Genomic DNA, 17516 nt, shown 5'->3' with positions numbered 1-17516 from the left:
AAAAAAAAAAAAAAAAAAAAAAAAAAAAAGAAAGAAAGAAAGAAAACAAAAGAAAAGAAAAGAGACAGATTGTGACAGGACCATGTAAGAGATTCAAGAAGAAAAAAAAAAAAAAAAAAGACCTGCATAGGGAGATCAACTAGTAAGTTGCTGCAAAAGTTCAAGCAAGAAACAATAAAAATTTAAACTAAAGAAATGATGGTAAGAACAGAGAAAAAAGGAACAGATTCAAATATTATTATAAAGCCAGAAAAGAACAGGAGTGGGCTGGGGAGATGTGAAGTTGCCCCACAGACATTTCAAACTCCAGCTGGAGATAAATTATTTATCTTTTTCTACCACATTGTTAAAGATGAAAGTTTCTTATCTTAGTAACCTATGACGAGAGGATGATGATGCCATTTATTAAAGCAGACGTATTAATCACCTATTCTGATATTTTCGCCAAGGTCTAGTTCTATGATGTGTACCCTTCAGTGAGAAGAGACATTAGATCTCTCTCTCTCTCTCTCTCTCTCACACACACACACACACACACACACACAGAGTGAATACATTTAGAATTAAAAATATATTTTAACCAAAAACAATAACAACAAATGGATGCTTTCTTTTCTAAGATACTGAAAGCTTATAACCCAACACATTTCTCTTTCCACCTTAGGTATCAGGAAATCTAAGAACCAAATTCAATGCCTTATTGCTGTAATCAGCTCATCTCTGAAAACTGATGTTTCCTTTAAGTGATGGCTATTCAGTTGTTGCTTGTTTTATCATTAATAGTTCTATTCCACATTTTATTCAATCCTATAAGCCACGTAAAATCCTTCAGATGCAATAAAGTCCTTAATAAACAAAATGTTAATACAAAGACAATTTACAATATTTGAAAAAGCTTGTTCTATTAAGGTCAATCAGTAACACTGTTTATGTCAATAATCTGCAAAGTAAATCAATTCTTCATAAATACATAAAGTAGTTCAATGAGGATTCAAATTCATTTTTCAAATAAGACAGATTCAAATTAAAGAACATATATTACATTATATACAAATTAAAGAATGTTAAAGCATCTAATGTCATGCATACAGGATTACTTACTAACACTGTACATCAAACTCTTTAAAAATAATCAAGTTCGGCTGGGCACAGTGCCTCACGCCTATAATCCCAGCACTTTGGGAGGTCGAGGCGGTCAGATAACTTGAGCTCAGGAGTTCAAGACCAGCCAGAGCAACACAGGGAAATCCCCATCTCTATATAAATTTATTGTATATATATCTGAATATATGCACACACACACATATAGTTAGTTGGCTTATTTTTATAGGCAGGTTACAGTTCACACATTCTTAGATTTTCAGCCAAATCTGATAATCCATACTATTTTTTTTGTTTGTTTTGAGACAGAGTCTCACTCTATTGCCTAGGCTGGAGTGCAGTGGTGCCATGTGGGCTCACTGCAAGCTCCGCCTCCCGGATTCTCCTGCCTCAGCCTCCCGAGTAGCTGGGACTACAGGTGCCTGCCACCATGCCCGGCTAATTTTTTTGTATTTTTAGTAGAGAAGGGGTTTCACCATATTAGCCAGGATGGTCTCGATCTCCCGACCTCGTGATCTGCCCACCTCAGCCTCCCAAAGTGCTGGGATTACAGGCATGAGCCACCACACCCAGCCAATCCATACTATTTTTAAGTCATTTATTTAATAAACATATACAATTTGTATTTATGTATTACCATTTATACCTACTGAATACTTTCTGAGTAAAGATATTTTACTCAAAAAGATATTTCTTTGTGAACCCATAAATACATTCAAGCTTAGAGAAAGACAAACATTTTTCACTAATCAATTTATGACAACAAATTCCTTCTCTAAATATAAAAAAGTAAAAAATGCGGACCAAGTTGTTTGCTATAAAGCCAATGTTCAGTCTCCTTTATTTAAGAGAACCTCTTATTATCAGCAACTGATGTTCAGTGTCTTGAAAACTGTTGCTTTTGACGTGTGTGTTATTTTAATTGTTTCAGCATGTATAGACATCAGGTGAGGAAAGTGATTCCTGAAAGACAGCAAACAAACAAGGTATGCCCTGTGACCACTCCAGCTTACTGCCTTAGGACAGCTTCTTTTTTTTTTTTTTTTTTTTTTTGAGGCAGAGTCTCACTCTGTCGACCGGGATGGAGTACTGTGGCCGGATCTCAGCTCACTGCAAGCTCCGCCTCCCGGGTTCACGCCATTCTCCTGCCTCAGCCTCCCCGAGTAGCTGGGACTACAGGCGCCCGCCACCTCGCCCGGCTAGTTTTTTTTTTTTTTGTATTTTTTAGTAGAGACGGGGTTTCACCGTGTTAGCCAGGATGGTCTCGATCTCCTGACCTCGTGATCCGCCCGTCTCCGCCTCCCAAAGTGCTGGGATTACAGGCTTGAGCCACCGCGCCCGGCCTAGGACAGCTTCTAAGTCAAGGCGAGAGGAAAGCAAACCCAGGTGGACACAGCAAATTCCATGAATTAAGAAAGTGAAGCCGAGAACCCAGGAAGACCAAGGCAATCAGAGTTCACAGAACACAGCACCAAGGAGGAGACAGCTATACACAGAGAGAATCCAGGAGACTACAGAGTCCCCTTTAAGTATGATGATAGTACACTTATGAGGAAACTACTCAAGACAGAAGAACCATGCTAAAGTACTGGAGGGAGCAGTACCAGGTGCTCACACAGGACTAGGAACAGTGCTTGTTCCCAAAAGCTGGACTATAAAAATAAAATCTCATAATTAGTGGGGCATTGGGTCAAATACTCTGGAAGGTATTGCCTTATACTAGACAATAATTAACCCGAAATGGACCCACCCAACAAATCATAAAAGCAAGACCCAAAATAATAAAACTGTTTTCAAATAACTTAACTGTATCCCGGAAAAAAGCTCAAGAATTTATAGGTGGCCACACACGGTGGCTCACACCTGTAATCCCAGCACTTTGGGAGGCCGAGGTGGGCAGATCACTTGAGCCCAGGAGCTTGAGGCCAGCCTGGGTAACATGGCAAAACCCCATTTCTCTACCAAAAAAAAAAAAAAAAATTAGCTGGGTGTGGTGGCACGCACCTGTAGTCCCCAGCTACTCGGGAGACTGAGGTAGGAGGATTGTTTGAGCCCAGGAGGTCGTGACAGACTGAGACTCTGTCTCCAAAAACAAAACGAAACAAAAAAAGAATTTATAGAAATAGAAAAATACCCAAAATATATTGCTTTTATGATTTGCTCGGTGGGTCCAAAATATAAGAAAGTAAAATTCAGAATATCAGATAGCCAAAAGTTACCAGGTACACAAAGAATCAGGAAAACAAACCAGGATAAGGAAGGAGGATAATAAACTGAAATTCTAGAATTGAAAGAGATGTCACAATTAGTAGAGAAGTATATTATTTTAACTGTATTTAATATGTTCAAAAAGTTAAGAAGACACATAGATGATATAAAACAAGACCCAAGATGAACTAGATAAAAACTACAATTTCTGAGATAAAAAATCAACTAGACAGAATGGCAGAAGAAAAGATTAGTGAACTTGAAGACATAGCAATAGAAACTATCCAAGATGAAACACACAGAGGAAAAAAATCCAAAACATGAAAAAAAAATCAGTAAACTATGAGACTTTCCAATATACCAATAATACTTCTTAATAATCTAATATTAATATTCCCTAATACGGTAGTAAATGGAGTTTTAAACGTAAAGGGGGAGAAAGAAGTGAAAAATAATGACCAAAATTTTTCCAAGTTTGATGAAAACTATAAACCCACAAATCCAAGAAGCTCAATGAACCTTAAGCCAAAGAAATATGAAAAAAACTAACCAAGGTACATGATAATCAAATTCCTCAATATCAGTGATGAAAAGGTTTTCAAAGCACCCAGAAAAGAAAATGACATCTTCCATAAAAAGTTAAGATGCAGATAATAGCAGACTTCTTATCAGAAACAATACAAACGAGAAGACAGTGGAGTAAAATCTTTAAAGAACAAAGGGAAAAAAAGCCATCAACCTAGAATTCTAAAGAGAACAAAAGTATCTTTTTTTTTGAGATGGAGTCTCGCTCTGTCGCCTAGGCTGGAGTGCAGTGGCGTGATCTCGGATCTTGGCTCACTGCAACCTCTGCCTCCCGGGTTCAAGCAATTCTCCTGCCTAAGCCCCCCGAGTAGCTAGGACTACAGGCACCTGCCACCACACTCAGCTAATTTTGTGTATCTTTAGTAGAGATGGGGTTTCACTGTGTTAGCCAGGATGGTCTCGATCTCCTGACCTCGTGATCCACCCACCTCGGCCTCCCAAAAGTATCTTTAAAAAAGAAGCCAAGGCCGGGCGCAGTGGCTCACACCTGTAAACCCAGCATTTTGGGAGGCCAAGGCGGGAGGATCACAAGGCCAAGAGACCAAAATCATCCTGGCCAAAATGGTGAAACCCCATCTCCACTAAAAATACAAAAAATAGCTGTGTGTGGTGGTGTGTGCCTGTAGTCCCAGCTACTCAGGAGGCTGAAGTAGGAGAATCACTTGAACCCAGGAGGCAGAGGTTGCAGTGGGCTGAGATCATGCTACTCACCCCAGCCCGGTGAAAGAGCGAGACTCCATCTCAAAAAAAAAAAAAAAAAAAAAAATGCCAAAGTAAAGACTTTTTCAGACAAACAAAAGCATAAAGAATCCATCACATACAGAGAAGGGGGAATAAAGAAAGGTTGGCTAAAGCATATAAACACACAGTTAGTTAGAAGGAATAAATTCTGTCATTTGATAACATGGTAGGGTGACTATAGTTAACAATATATTGTATATCTCAAAATAGCTAGAAGAGGCCGGGCGCGGTGGCTCACGCCTGTAATCCCAGCACTTTGGGAGGCTAAGGAGGGCAAGATCACCTGAGGTTGGGAGTTCGAGACCAGCTTACCAACATGGAGAAATCCTGTGTCTCCTAAAAATACAAAAGTAGCTGGGTGTGATGGCACATGCCTGTAATCCCAGCTACTTTGGGAGGCTAAGGCAGGAGAACTGCTTGAACCCAGGATGCAGAGGTTGCAGTGAGCCGAGATCGTGCCATTGCACTCTAGCCTGGGCAACAAGAGCGAAATTACGTCTCAAAAAAAAAAAAAAAGCTAGAAGAGACTTTTTTTCTTGGAGACAGGGTCTTGCTCTGTCATCCAGGCTAGAGTGCACTGACATGATCACGGCTCACTGCAGCCTCGACCTCCTGGGCTCAAGCAATCCTCCTACCTCAGCCTCTCAAGTAGATGGGATCACAGGTGGCTGCCACCACATCTGTGTAATTTTTGTACTTTTTGTAGAGGTAGGGTTTTGCCTTGTTGCCCAGGATGGTCTTGAACTCCTGGGCTCAGGCAATCCACCAGCCTCAGCCTCCCAAAGTGCTGGGATTACAGGTGTGAGCCAACACACTCGGCTTTTCTTTTCCCCCCCTGAAACAGGGTCTTGGACTGTCGCCCAGGCTAGTGTGAAGGGACATGAACATGGCTGACAGTAGGCAGCCTCAATCTCCTGGACTCAAGCAATCCCATCAACTCAGCTTCCTGAAACACTGGGACCACAGGTGCATGTCACAATACCTGGCTAATTTTTTAAATTTTCTGTAGAGACAGGATCTTGCATTGTTGCCCAGGCTGGTCTCAAACTCCTGGGCTCAAGCAATTCTCCTGCCTTGATCTCCCAAAGTGCTGGAATTCCAGGCATTATCTACCATGCCCAGCCTGTAAGAGAAGACTTGAAATGTTCCCAGCACAAAAAAATAATAAATGTTCAAGGTGATGAATATCCTAAATACCTGGATTTGAGCACGATATATTGTATGCATGTATCAAAATGTCACATGTATCCCATAAATACGTACAAATTATGTATCCAAAAAAAATCTTTTTTAAGAATCTATTACCAGCAGATCATCATCACAGAAAAAAATGTTAAAGGCAGTCCTTCACACAGAAACAAAATTATACTGAATAGAAATATCGGCTGGGCATGGTGGCTCATGCCTGTAATCCCAGCACTTTGGGAGGCCCAGGCAGGCGATCACTTGGGGCCACGAGTTCGAAACCAGTCTCGCCAACACAGCAAACCTCATCTCTACTAAAAATACAAAAAAAAAAAAAGAAATTAGCCAGGTGTAGTGCTACACGCCTGTAATCCCAGCTATTTTGCAGGCTGAGGCACAAGAATCGCTTGAACTCAGGAGGTGGAGGTAGTAGTGAGCCAAGACTGCACCACTGCACTCCAGACTGGGCGACAGAGCAAGGCTCTGTCTCAAAAAAAAAAAAAAAAAAGTATGCAAAGAAATGAAGAGCACTGGAAATGGTACTACAATGGTAAATATGAGACTTTTTATTATTTAAAAATCTTTAAAAGATCACTGCTTGTTTAAACAAAATAATATAGTGTATGGCTGATAACAGGATAAGTAAAATATATGACAACAAAAGCATAAAGGTTGGGTGGAGAAATGGAATTAGATTATTATAAGGTTCTTATACTACATGGGAAGTGGTATTAATATCACTTAAAGGTGTATACTCTGGCAAGTTAAAGATGTATACCATAAGCTGAGCATGGTGGCTCACATGTAATCCTAGCACTTCAGGAGGCTGAGGAGGGCAGATCACCTGAGGTCAGAAGTTCGAGACCAGCCTGGCCAACATGGGGAAACCCCGTTTCTACTAAAAATACAAAAATAAGCCGGGCATGGTGATGCGTGCCTGTAATCCCAGTTACTTGGGAAGCTGAGGCAGGTGAATCACTCGAACCTGGGAGGCGGAGGTTGCAGTGAGCCAAGATTATACCACTGCACTCCAGCCTGGGTGACAGAGTGAGACTCAGTCTCGAAAAACAAAACAAAACAAAAATAGATGTACACTACAAATCATAAAGCAATCACTGAAATAATAAATCGAGGGAAAAGAATCATAAAATTTGCTCAACTAATTCAAAAGAAGTTCAGAGAAAAAAGGGAACTAAGGAACAGACAGGTCAAACAGAAAACCAATAGAAAGATGACAAACTCAAACCTAACCATATCAACAATCATGTTAAATGTAACTATCCAAACATATCGATTAAAAGGCATAATTAGGTTAGATAAAAAAGACCCAACCATATGCTGCCAACAATATAAACCCACTTCAAATATAAAAACACAAGTAGATTTAAAAGATGGGAATATATATATCCTGCTAACACTAATCAAATGAAAGTGGCAATGGCTATATTAATATCAAAGTAGATTCCAAAGCAAAGATTATTACCAGGGAGAAAGGTATCATTTCAAAATGATAAAGGAGTCAATTCATCAAAAAGAAATCATCCTAAAGGTTTAGACAGCCAATGACAGAGCTTCAAAATATATGAAGCAAATACTGATAGAAGTTCAAAAGAAAATAGACAAAACCCACAATTACAGTCAGAAACTTCAACACTCTTCTCTCAATACTTGATGAAAACAACCAGAGAGAAATTCATTAAGGACAGAGAAGACTTGAACAACACTAACAAGCAACTCGTCCTAATTGACATTTTTCAAACACTTAACCCACCAAGAGCAGAATATACATTCCTTTCAAGCGCATAAAGGAAATTTATCAAGTTAAAACATCTCTGGACTATCAAACAAATTTCATTAACTTTTAAATAATTCAGGTCATAAAAAATAATGTTTTCTAACTACAATGGAATTGAATTTGAAATCAATAACCAAAAGGTACCTGAATAATCCACAAATATTTGAAGTTAAAGAACAGACTTGTAAATAACCCATGGATTAAAAAACTCAAAAGGAAAGTTACAAAGTATTTTGGAAATAAAATGAAAATACAAAATATCCTAAGTTGTGAGATGCTAGTTAGGGGAAAATTTTTATCACTAAATGCCTATAGTAGAAAGAAGAACGGTTTCAAATCAATAACCACAGTTTACCATTTGTGAAACTACAAAAAGAGCAAATTAAACTAAACTAAGCAGAAGAAAGAAAATAACAAAGACTGCTGGGCATGGTAACTCACGCCTGTAATCCCAGCATTTTGGGAGGCCGAACATGTGGATCACTTGAGGTCAGGAGTTTGAGACCAGCCTGGCCAGCATGGTAAAACCTCGACTCTACTAAAAATACAAAAATGAGCCAGGCGGGGTGGTGCACGCTTGTAGTCCCAGCTACTCGGAAGGCTGAGGCAGGAGAATCGCTTGAACTCGGGAGGCAGAGGTTGCAGTGAGGCAAGATTGCGCCACTGCACTCCAGCCTGGGTGACAAGAGCGAAACTCTGTCTCCTACCTCCCGCCTCCAAAAATAAAAAAGAAAATAGCAAAAACCAAAGCAGATATCAAGGAATCTAAACACACACACACACACACACACACACACAGAAAAATCAATAAAACCAAAAGATGGTTCTTTAGAAGATCAATAAAAGTGGTAAGACTCTAGTCAGGCTGATCAGGAAAAGAAAGACAAATTATCAGACAAGAAATGAGAAAGATAACATTACCATGGGTCCTACTATATATACACATACACACACACATTTGAGAGTCCCGCTCTGCTGCCCAGGCTGGAGTACAGTAGCATAATCTCAGCTCACTGCAACCTCTGCCTCCTGGGTTCAAGTGATTCTCCTGCCTCAGCCTCCCTAGTAGCTGGGACTACAAGCATGAGCCACAAGGTCTGGCTACTTTTGTATTTTTAGTTCAGACAGTATTTCAGCATGTTGGTCAGGCTGGTCTCCAACTCCTGACCTCAAGTGATCCACCGGCCTTGCCCTCCCAAGTGCTGGGATTACAGGCATGAGCCACCACGCTCGGACATGAATCCTATAATATTAAAAGGATAATAAGAGAGTATAATGAATAATTTATACCTATACATTTAACAACTTAGATGAAATCTTCTGTTTATATCAACAGAAACAGAAAAAGCATTCAATAAATCCAACATCCATTCCTGATGTTGGATTCCTGGAAATTCTATTCCTGGGAAACCCTCAGCCAACCAGGAATAGAATGAAACTCCCTAAACCTGATAAAGGGCATCTACAAAAAACCTACAGTTAGTATCATACTATACAGTGAAAAAAATCAATTGATTGCTTTACCCCTAAGATCAAGAACAAGATGAGACTGCCCACTCTCATTACTTCTAGTCTATGTCATACTGGAGGTTCTAGTCACTTCAGTAAGGCAAGAAAAAGAAATAAAAGGCATCCAGATTGGAAAGGAAGAAGTAAAACTATATTTGTAGACTGATTCTCTATGAAAAATATCCAAAAGAATCTACAAAAAACTAACAGAACTTGCTGGGCACTGTAGCTCACACCTGTAACCCCAGGACTTTGGGAGGCCGAGGCGGGTGGATCACGAGGTCAGGAGTTCAAGACCAGCCTTACCAACATGAAACCCTGTCTCTACTACAAATACAAAAATCAGCCAGACTTGGTGGTGTGTGCCTGTAATCCCAACCACTCAGTAGGCTGAGGCAGGAGAATTGCTTGAACCTGGGAGGCGGAGGTTGCAGTGAGCCAAGATCATGCCACTGCACTCCAGCCTGGGCGACAGAGTGAGACTCTGTCTCAAAAAACTAAATAAATAACAGAACTAAGTCAGTTCAGCAGGTTTGTAGGACATAAGCTCAATATACACAAATCAACGGTATTTCCCAATATGAGATCCAATCAGAAATAGATATAAAGGTAACATTTATAAAAGATCAAAGTAGAAAATATTTAGGGATAAGTCTGACAAAAGATGTGTAAGACCTGCACACTGAACTACAAAACACTGCTGAGAGAAATTAAAGAAGTCCTAAGTAGGTGAAGAAACGCCTTGTTCATGAATCAGTGTATTCAATATTGTCAATTTCAATATTGTCAATTTTCCCAAACTGATCTATAGATTCAACATAATTCCAATCAAAATCCCAATAGGTTTTTTGGTGGTGGTGGTAGTGGTGGGTTTTTAAGAAATTGACCTTCTTTTTTTTTAAAAAAAAAAAGACACAGTGTCAGTCGCTGTGTCACCCAGGCTGGAGTGCAGTGGTACCATCACGGCTCATTGCAGTCTCGACCTTCCAGGCACACGTGATCCTCTCACCTCAGCCTCCCAGGTGGCTGGGATCCCAGGCACACACTACCAAGCTCAGCTTTTATTCTTTTTCTTTTTCCTTTTTGGAGAGAAGGGGTTTCAGCATGTTGTCCAAGCTCAAGCTGGTCTCAAACTCCTAGGCTCAAGCAATCTGCCCACCTCAGCCTCCCAAAGTGCTGGGATTACAGGTGTGAGCCACCACACCAAGCTCAACAAATTTTAAAGTTCATATGGAAATGTCAAGGACCTGGCATCTGGGAAAAAAAGAAACTTTGAAAAGGAAGAACAAAGTGGGAGGGACAACACTACTTGATTTCAAGATTTATTATAAAGTTACAGTAATACACTGTGGTACTGGCACCAACGAAGATAAACAGATCACTGGAACAAAATAGAGTCCAGAAATAGGCCCACACATGTTTCTGGAAAACTAAGTTTTGGCAAAAGTACAAAGGCAATTCAGTAAAGATAGTCTTTTTCAACAAACAGAGCTGGAACAACTGGATATCCAAATGCAAAAACATAAACTTCAAGCCACCTCATACTATAGGTTAAAACTCAAGATGAATCACAGAGCAAAACAGATCCTAAAATTGTAAAACTTCTAGAAAAAAGCAAGATGAAAATCTTTGTGAGCATAGGTTGGGCAAAGATTTTAGATACAAAATCAAAAAGCAAAAACCATAAAGAAAAAGTTGATATATAGACAATAAAAATTAAGCATTTCTGCTTCTTCAAAGAAACTTCTTCAAAGAAAACTTTAAGAGAATGAAGAGACAGTCCAAAGACTGGGAAAAAAAATCTTTGCAAATCATGTGTCTGATACAGTATCTGTATCCAGAATATAAAGAACTTTCTTTTTCCTTTTTTGAGACAGTCTCACTCTGTCACCCAGGCTGGGGTGCAGCTGCACAATCTTGGCTCACTGCAAACTTCCACCTCCCAAGTTCAAGCAATTCTGCCGTCTCAGCCTCCTGAATAGCTGGATTACAGGCGTGTGCTACCACACCTGGTTATTTTTAGTAGAGACGGGGTTTCACCATGTTGGCTGGGCTGGTCTCGAACTCCTGACCTCAAGTGAGCCACCTGCCTCGGCCTTCCAAAGTGCAGAGATTACAGGCATGAGCCACTGCACCTGGCCTAAAGAACTTTCAAAACTGAATTAAGAAAGCAAAAAACTTAATTAAAAAACACGTAAAAGATTTAAACACAAACTCATCAAAGAAGTTATACAATGGCAAACAAGCACAATAAAAAGATATCTGAGGCCTGGCACGGTGGCTCACGCCCGCCTGTAATCCCAACATTTTGGGAGGCCAAGGTGGGCCGATCACCTGAGTTCAGGATTTCAAGACCAGCCTGGCCAACATGGCAAAACCCCATCTCTACTAAAAGTACAAAAATTAGCCAGGTGTGGTACCCACCTGTAATCCCAGCTACTTGGAGGCTGAGGCAGGAGAATTGCTTGAACCCAGGAGGTGGAGGGTGAGGTGAGCTGAGATCTCACCACCATTGCACACTGCACTCCAGCTTGGGAGACAGGGCAAGACTCCATCTCAAAAAAAAAAAAAAAAAAAAAAAGAGATTTGGTATCAAGGAACTACTAATTATAACCAGTACACACTTAAGAGTGGCTGAGTGGCTGAAATTAAGACTGGCCATACTGATTGGTGCTGGTGGTGCATACTTGTAGGAACTAGAACTCTCATCACTGCTGGTGAGTATGTAAAATGGTGAAAAACAATTTGACAATCTCTTACAAAGCTAAATGCACAACTGCCATATGATCTGGACATTTCAATCCTAGGTATTTATCCAAGAGAAATAAAGCATAGGTCTTTCACAGCAGCTTTATTTGTAACAGCCAAGAACAACCCATATTTCCATCAACAGGTGAATGGATTTAAAAACTGTGAATAATGGTGGGCGCGATGGTTCACACCTACAATCCCAGCACTTTGGGAGGGTGAGGGGTGAGGATCACCAGGTCAGGAGTTCGAGACCAGCCTGGTCAACATGGTGAAACCCCCGTCTCTACTAAAAATACAAACATTAGCTGGGCCTGGTGGTGCACACCTGTAATCCCAGCTACTCAGGAGGCTGAGGCAGGAGACTTGCTTGAACCTGGGAGGAGGGGCTTGCAGTAAGCCGAGATCATGCCACGGCACTCTAGCCTGGGTGACAGAGCGAGACTCCATCTCAAAAAAAAAAAAAAAATTGTGAGTAACTATTCAGAAATAAAAAGAGATAAACAGTCAGGTACAGTGGCTCACACCTGTAATCCCAAAACACTCTGGGAGGCTGAGATGGGAGGATTGCTTGAGTCCAGGAGCTTGCAACCAGCCTGGGCAACATGATGAGACCCCATCTCTACAAAAATAAAATGTTTTTAATTGGCCACACATGGTGGTGCATGTCCCTGGTCCTAGCTGCTAGGGAGGTAGAGGCAGGAGGATCGCTGGACCCTGAGAGGTCAAGGCTGAAATGAGCCGTGTTCACAACACGGCACTCCAGCCAGTGACAGAAGACCCTGTCACAAGAAAAAAAAGCAATCAACTATTAACATACCAGGATGTAGATTAATTTCAAAATAATGAGGCTGAGAAAAAGAAATCAAGGCCAGGTGCAGTGGCTCACGCCTGTAATCCCAGCACTTTGGGAGGCTGAGGCAGGCGGATCATGAGGTCAGGAGTTCAAGACCAGCCTGACCAACATGGTGAAACCCCATCTCTACTACAAACAAAAAAAAAAAGGCCGGGCACGGTGGCTCATGCCTGTAATCCCAGCACTTTGGGAGGCTGAGGCGGGTGGATTGCCTGAGCTCAGGAGTTCAAAACCAGCCTGGGCAACACAGTGAAACCCCGTCTCTACTAAAACACACACACAAAAAAAAAAAAAAAAAAAAAAAATTAGCCTGGCATGGTGGCACGGAGCCTGTAATCCCAGCTACTCAAGAGGCTGAGGCAGTGGTTGCAGTGAGCCAAGATCGCGCCTGGGCGACAGAGTGAGACTCCATCTCAAAAAAAAAAAAAAAAGAAATCAAACATAAAATGACCGTACAGCATAATTCCATTTATATACTGTATAATCCCATTTATATAAAACCCTAGATAATGCAAACTAATCTAGGGTGACAGCAGATCAGTGGTTGCTCAGGAAAGGTGGGAGAGTGCAACTGGGATGGCAGAAAGAGATTAAAAAGGGGCATGAGAAAACTTTGGGAGGTTATACATACTTACATATATATATATACACACACATATTTTTTTTCTTTTTCTGAGACGGAGTCTCGCTCTGTTGCCCAGGCTGGAGTGCAGTAGCGTGATCTTGACTCACCACAACCTCCGCCTCTGGTGTTCACGCAATTCTCCTGCCTCAGCCTCCCAAGTAGCTGGGACTACAGGTGCGTGCCACTATGCCTGATTTTTAATAGAGACGGAGTTTCACTGTGTTGGCCAGGCTGGTCTTGAATTCCTGACCTCGTGATCCGCCCACCTCAGCCTCCCAAAGTGCTGGGATTACAAGCGTGAGCTACAGCACCCGGCTGATTATACATATATTATCCTGATTGTCACTATCTATATTTGTTATCTTGATTGGACATTTTAAATCTTTGTTATGGTGGTATCGTGAGATATACATATGTAAAAATTATTCAATTATGTACTTTAAATATGTGCAATTGACTGTGTGCCAATTATACCTCAATAAAGTTGTCAGAATTATTTAACAATAAATAATATATTTTTAGCTAAATAAGCACTTATCTTTTTATTTTTACATCAAGAGGACAGAACTGTTAGCTTTAAAGTAAAACAAAACTAACATTTAGTCAATACCCACTATATGCCAAACATTATGTTAGCCAATTTACATGTGCTAATTTATAGTATCATTACCATTACTTGTAAAATGGATGAGAGGGGGTAGGTAGAAAGGACAACAGCTTTAGAAACCAGACAAGGCTTTTTTTTCTGTTTTAAGAAAACCTGACTTCTAGTTTCTACAAATCAAGTATGTAATAATATCAAAAAACATACCAGATTTAAATCTAAATCCTCAGAGTCAAGTTCTATAAATTTAACTTGGATTGTCCTACAGTGGGAACACATGCCAGGAAAAGTTTGCAGCGGATGTTTAAATTATGATTATGTTCTCACACATATAGATGCACTGAATCCTCCTATAAGTACCCTGAGTGAATGGCAGTTCTGTTTGGTCTCATATGAACTATGGGACCATATGAACTATGGGACCAAACAAAAATCAAAAGCCTGTGTAACTGGCAATGTTCAATTACTCTGCAAACTAGTTTCCTCATTGTGTTTACCTTACTTAAAACCTGTACCTACTTCCAAAACAGACTGAAAGTGGCTTTTCCATCTGCAAAATCAAATACCTAACTGGCAGACCTCTAGAAGACACTAGTTTTTGTCATTCTACTTTCTCTTATTCGTTTTCTTAGAAATTACATTAAGTGTATTTCAAACAAAATAACAACAACAATAAAAGACTTGTTTTGTTTTCAAACCAAGCAAGCTAAATCCTACAAAATACCTTGTATGTGTGACCTCTTTCTTAATTTATCTTTTAATTTTCCATGTCTCCCAGATGGAAAAAAACTCTATGCCAAAAAAGTATATATAAATAATTCCTTAGCCATTCTATAAATAAAGTATAGCCCTTAATTTAGGAAATCTCAATACTTTATTGGAACTCAACTTTATAGCTGTGCCATTACCTAACCTACAGCTTATCCCAAGTAGGTGTCAAGCTCCATTAAGTATTCAATTTCAAATTGCCATTACCTGTGGTCCCTCTCCTGCATTCACACATTAACTTTCTGTGTCCTATTCTCAGCTAAATCTTTACTTCAATGGCTTAATTCTCAAGTAGAATGAAAACAAAAAGATCACAATCTCCACTATATTTAGAAGCTTTATAGTTTCTTGAAAACTGAGCTTTTTATAGCTCTAAACTGGATTAACTGCTTTCTTACTATTCCACTGGAATAAATACAATTTACTTGTGACAAAGATTAGCTGTCATAAATGTAGAAAGAGTAAAAAAAAAAACAAACTAGAGACACAAATCTGGGTTCCAATTCTGACTCAGCCTCCTAGTAGCTGGCTGACTACTTGATGTTTCCAACTTCAGCTTTTTCGTTTGTAAAAAATGGAGAATAATAATACCTACCTATAGAGTGACTGCAAGGATTATCATAATTTACGTGAAATCACTGTAAACAGTAAAGCATCATAGAAATGGGTAATATTGGTGTTATCCTGGTGGTATGAGTAAACAATAGACTAGAGAAACATGTACCTCAAATAAGGGACTTACTTTTTTCACGAAACAAACATCACTTTCCAAAACAAATACACATCAGGAAGACAGCTCCAGATAAACTCTGAACTAGGATGATGAATGCATCTTCTTCAGCCAGTTCTACCATTAACTCTACGTATCAACACAGGCAAAATAACTTTCCTTTTCATCTCGAACGTCTTCATCTAAAAAATCCAATTACTGGACCAGAAGTTCCATAAGTATTATAACAACCCTTACCAGCCTACCAAATGACTAAGTATTCAAAAGAGTCGATTAACGTTATATTCAAAACTTAGAGCACTGTTTGGTCTACCAGCAAAACAGAACTTAAGGGCAGACGACGGTACAAAAAAATTTTTTGTAATTAAATAAAAATAGAATTATATACAATTCTCGAGAAGCAAAGGATGAGATAAACTACCTATAATAGTTCTCCCTCTAAATGACTAGTGATGAACAAGGTGCATTAACAAAAGGGCGGGGCTCCTTCCCACAGCTTTTTGGGAACCACCCACTTCCCAAAGAGGTGTGACTGCTTCCTCCTTGTCTTCATCTGCCAAGAAACTTGAAAGATTAAGGTTTATATTGTCTGAGAAAGGATTTTATTTTTCTTTTTACTTGGGTGGGGTTGGCAGTAGTCATCTGGCAAACATATCCTATAAACACCATTATCCACAACGCCAGGTCTCCCCGCAAAGTCTTAAAGACCTAAGTTTTTGGAGTAATACCAATTTTAAAAAATGAATTCAGACTATTAACTCAAAATTAGATATTCCTGTGTTAACCGTAATTAGTGCTGCCAACTGCCAAGTTTTCGCTTCTCCGAATTATTCACCCTCCCGCGTCTCCGCAGAGGGTACGATTTGCCCTCTCCTGCACCGCGCCAGGTCCCGAGGGAGAGTCCGCAGGGGCTCCCAGGAAAGGGAAGGCCGGGCAACCCAGGCCTCGGCGCTGCCACCCCTCGCTCCTCACCGATGACGATGCGCAGGTGCTTGAGGCGAGTCAGTGCGTCCTTCTTGGTGTCCAGCACCTTCTGGGTGGACTTCTTCACGTCCCCGTGCGGCTTCTTGGAGAACATCCTGCCGCTGCCACTGCCACTGCCACTGCCACAGCCGGCTCCCAGCCGGGTCCCGGCGGCAGAAAGTGGAGGGAGTGGGCGGGGAGGAGACTAGCCGAAGCGCCTCATTAGCTCCCCAGCCTTGCGGGCCAGGGCAGAGCCGACTCCTCCCCGATCCAGACCAGGGCCGCCACCTCCACCCGCCTCGCGCCGCGGCTCCAAGGCACCTCCGGCCCCGGCTCCAATATGGCGGATCCCTCTCCCGGCCCTGCACGGAACGAGATAGACCCAAGCGGGCCGTCTGCAGCCGCCGCTCGTCTCCAGCGGCCGCCGCTCGCCGCCACAGGCCGGGGCCCCGGACCCAGAGCCACGGAGGTGGAGCTCTCGGCGGCAGCGGCACAACTCTCTCCCTGAGGCCCCCTTAAGGTTGAAGCTTCTTTAGCAGCTTACACCCTGCAGAGGCCGAAACGGAGACGAGTGTGGTAGTGATGGGGTTTCACGACTCTGCCGTCGGTGGCGAACGGTGTCCGTGGCAACCGCCTTCTGTCGTCAAGAGTTCTTGACGTCATGCCAGCATGAGATCACCCGTGGCACTCCCCGCCTTGGTTTCCTGTGTAAGCAGCCAAAGGAGAATCTCAAGAAAGGCAAGGAAGGTAGTTACTGCGTGCTCCATTGTAAGCAAAATGATAGTAATAAGAAAAGAGAAGTAATCTTTATTAAATATGTCCATGACTTATCTTTGAAAATATGCATAAGTTGTTGTGGCCACCAGATCCTGTAGCAGAAAGATAAACGAAGCTACAGTTGGGCAATTTATTCTGTCCTAAATCTATTACTAATAATATTTCCTGCACTATGTATGTGATTTCTTTCATATTTTTTCTGTTTGCTATATCATATCCCTGTTTTTTGCTGCAAACGAATTGACAACAGAAAGGCTTAAGCAGAGCTATCTAGGTTTTTTAAATAAAAGTAATCTTGCTTTCCTTTTTCTATTGTGTTTT

The 17516-nt window shown here is 41.0% G+C and overlaps 1 protein-coding gene across 6 annotated transcripts in view; it reads right to left on the bottom strand.

The window, feature by feature from the left end:
- Positions 1–17003, bottom strand: part of RALGAPA1 (Ral GTPase activating protein catalytic subunit alpha 1) — a 280919-nt gene extending 263916 nt beyond the window's left edge. For 3 of the 6 annotated variants that reach the window (XR_002725793.2, XM_023189633.3, XM_023189637.2), the window contains exon 1: positions 16428–17003. Coding sequence is in view for 5 of the 6 variants with exons in the window: in XM_023189633.3 (XP_023045401.1) it covers positions 16428–16533 (106 nt within the window). In the remaining variant the exon portion in view is untranslated. The remainder of the gene's footprint in view (positions 1–16427) is intronic. The other 3 variants (XM_023189636.2, XM_023189635.2, XM_023189634.2) reach the window with 1 other exon arrangement.
- Positions 17004–17516: the final 513 nt, after the last annotated feature.

This window comes from Piliocolobus tephrosceles, chromosome 6 (genome assembly GCF_002776525.5).
Source record: "Piliocolobus tephrosceles isolate RC106 chromosome 6, ASM277652v3, whole genome shotgun sequence".
Taxonomy (NCBI): Eukaryota; Metazoa; Chordata; class Mammalia; order Primates; family Cercopithecidae; genus Piliocolobus; species Piliocolobus tephrosceles.
This window is presented reverse-complemented; position numbering and strand designations above follow the sequence as displayed.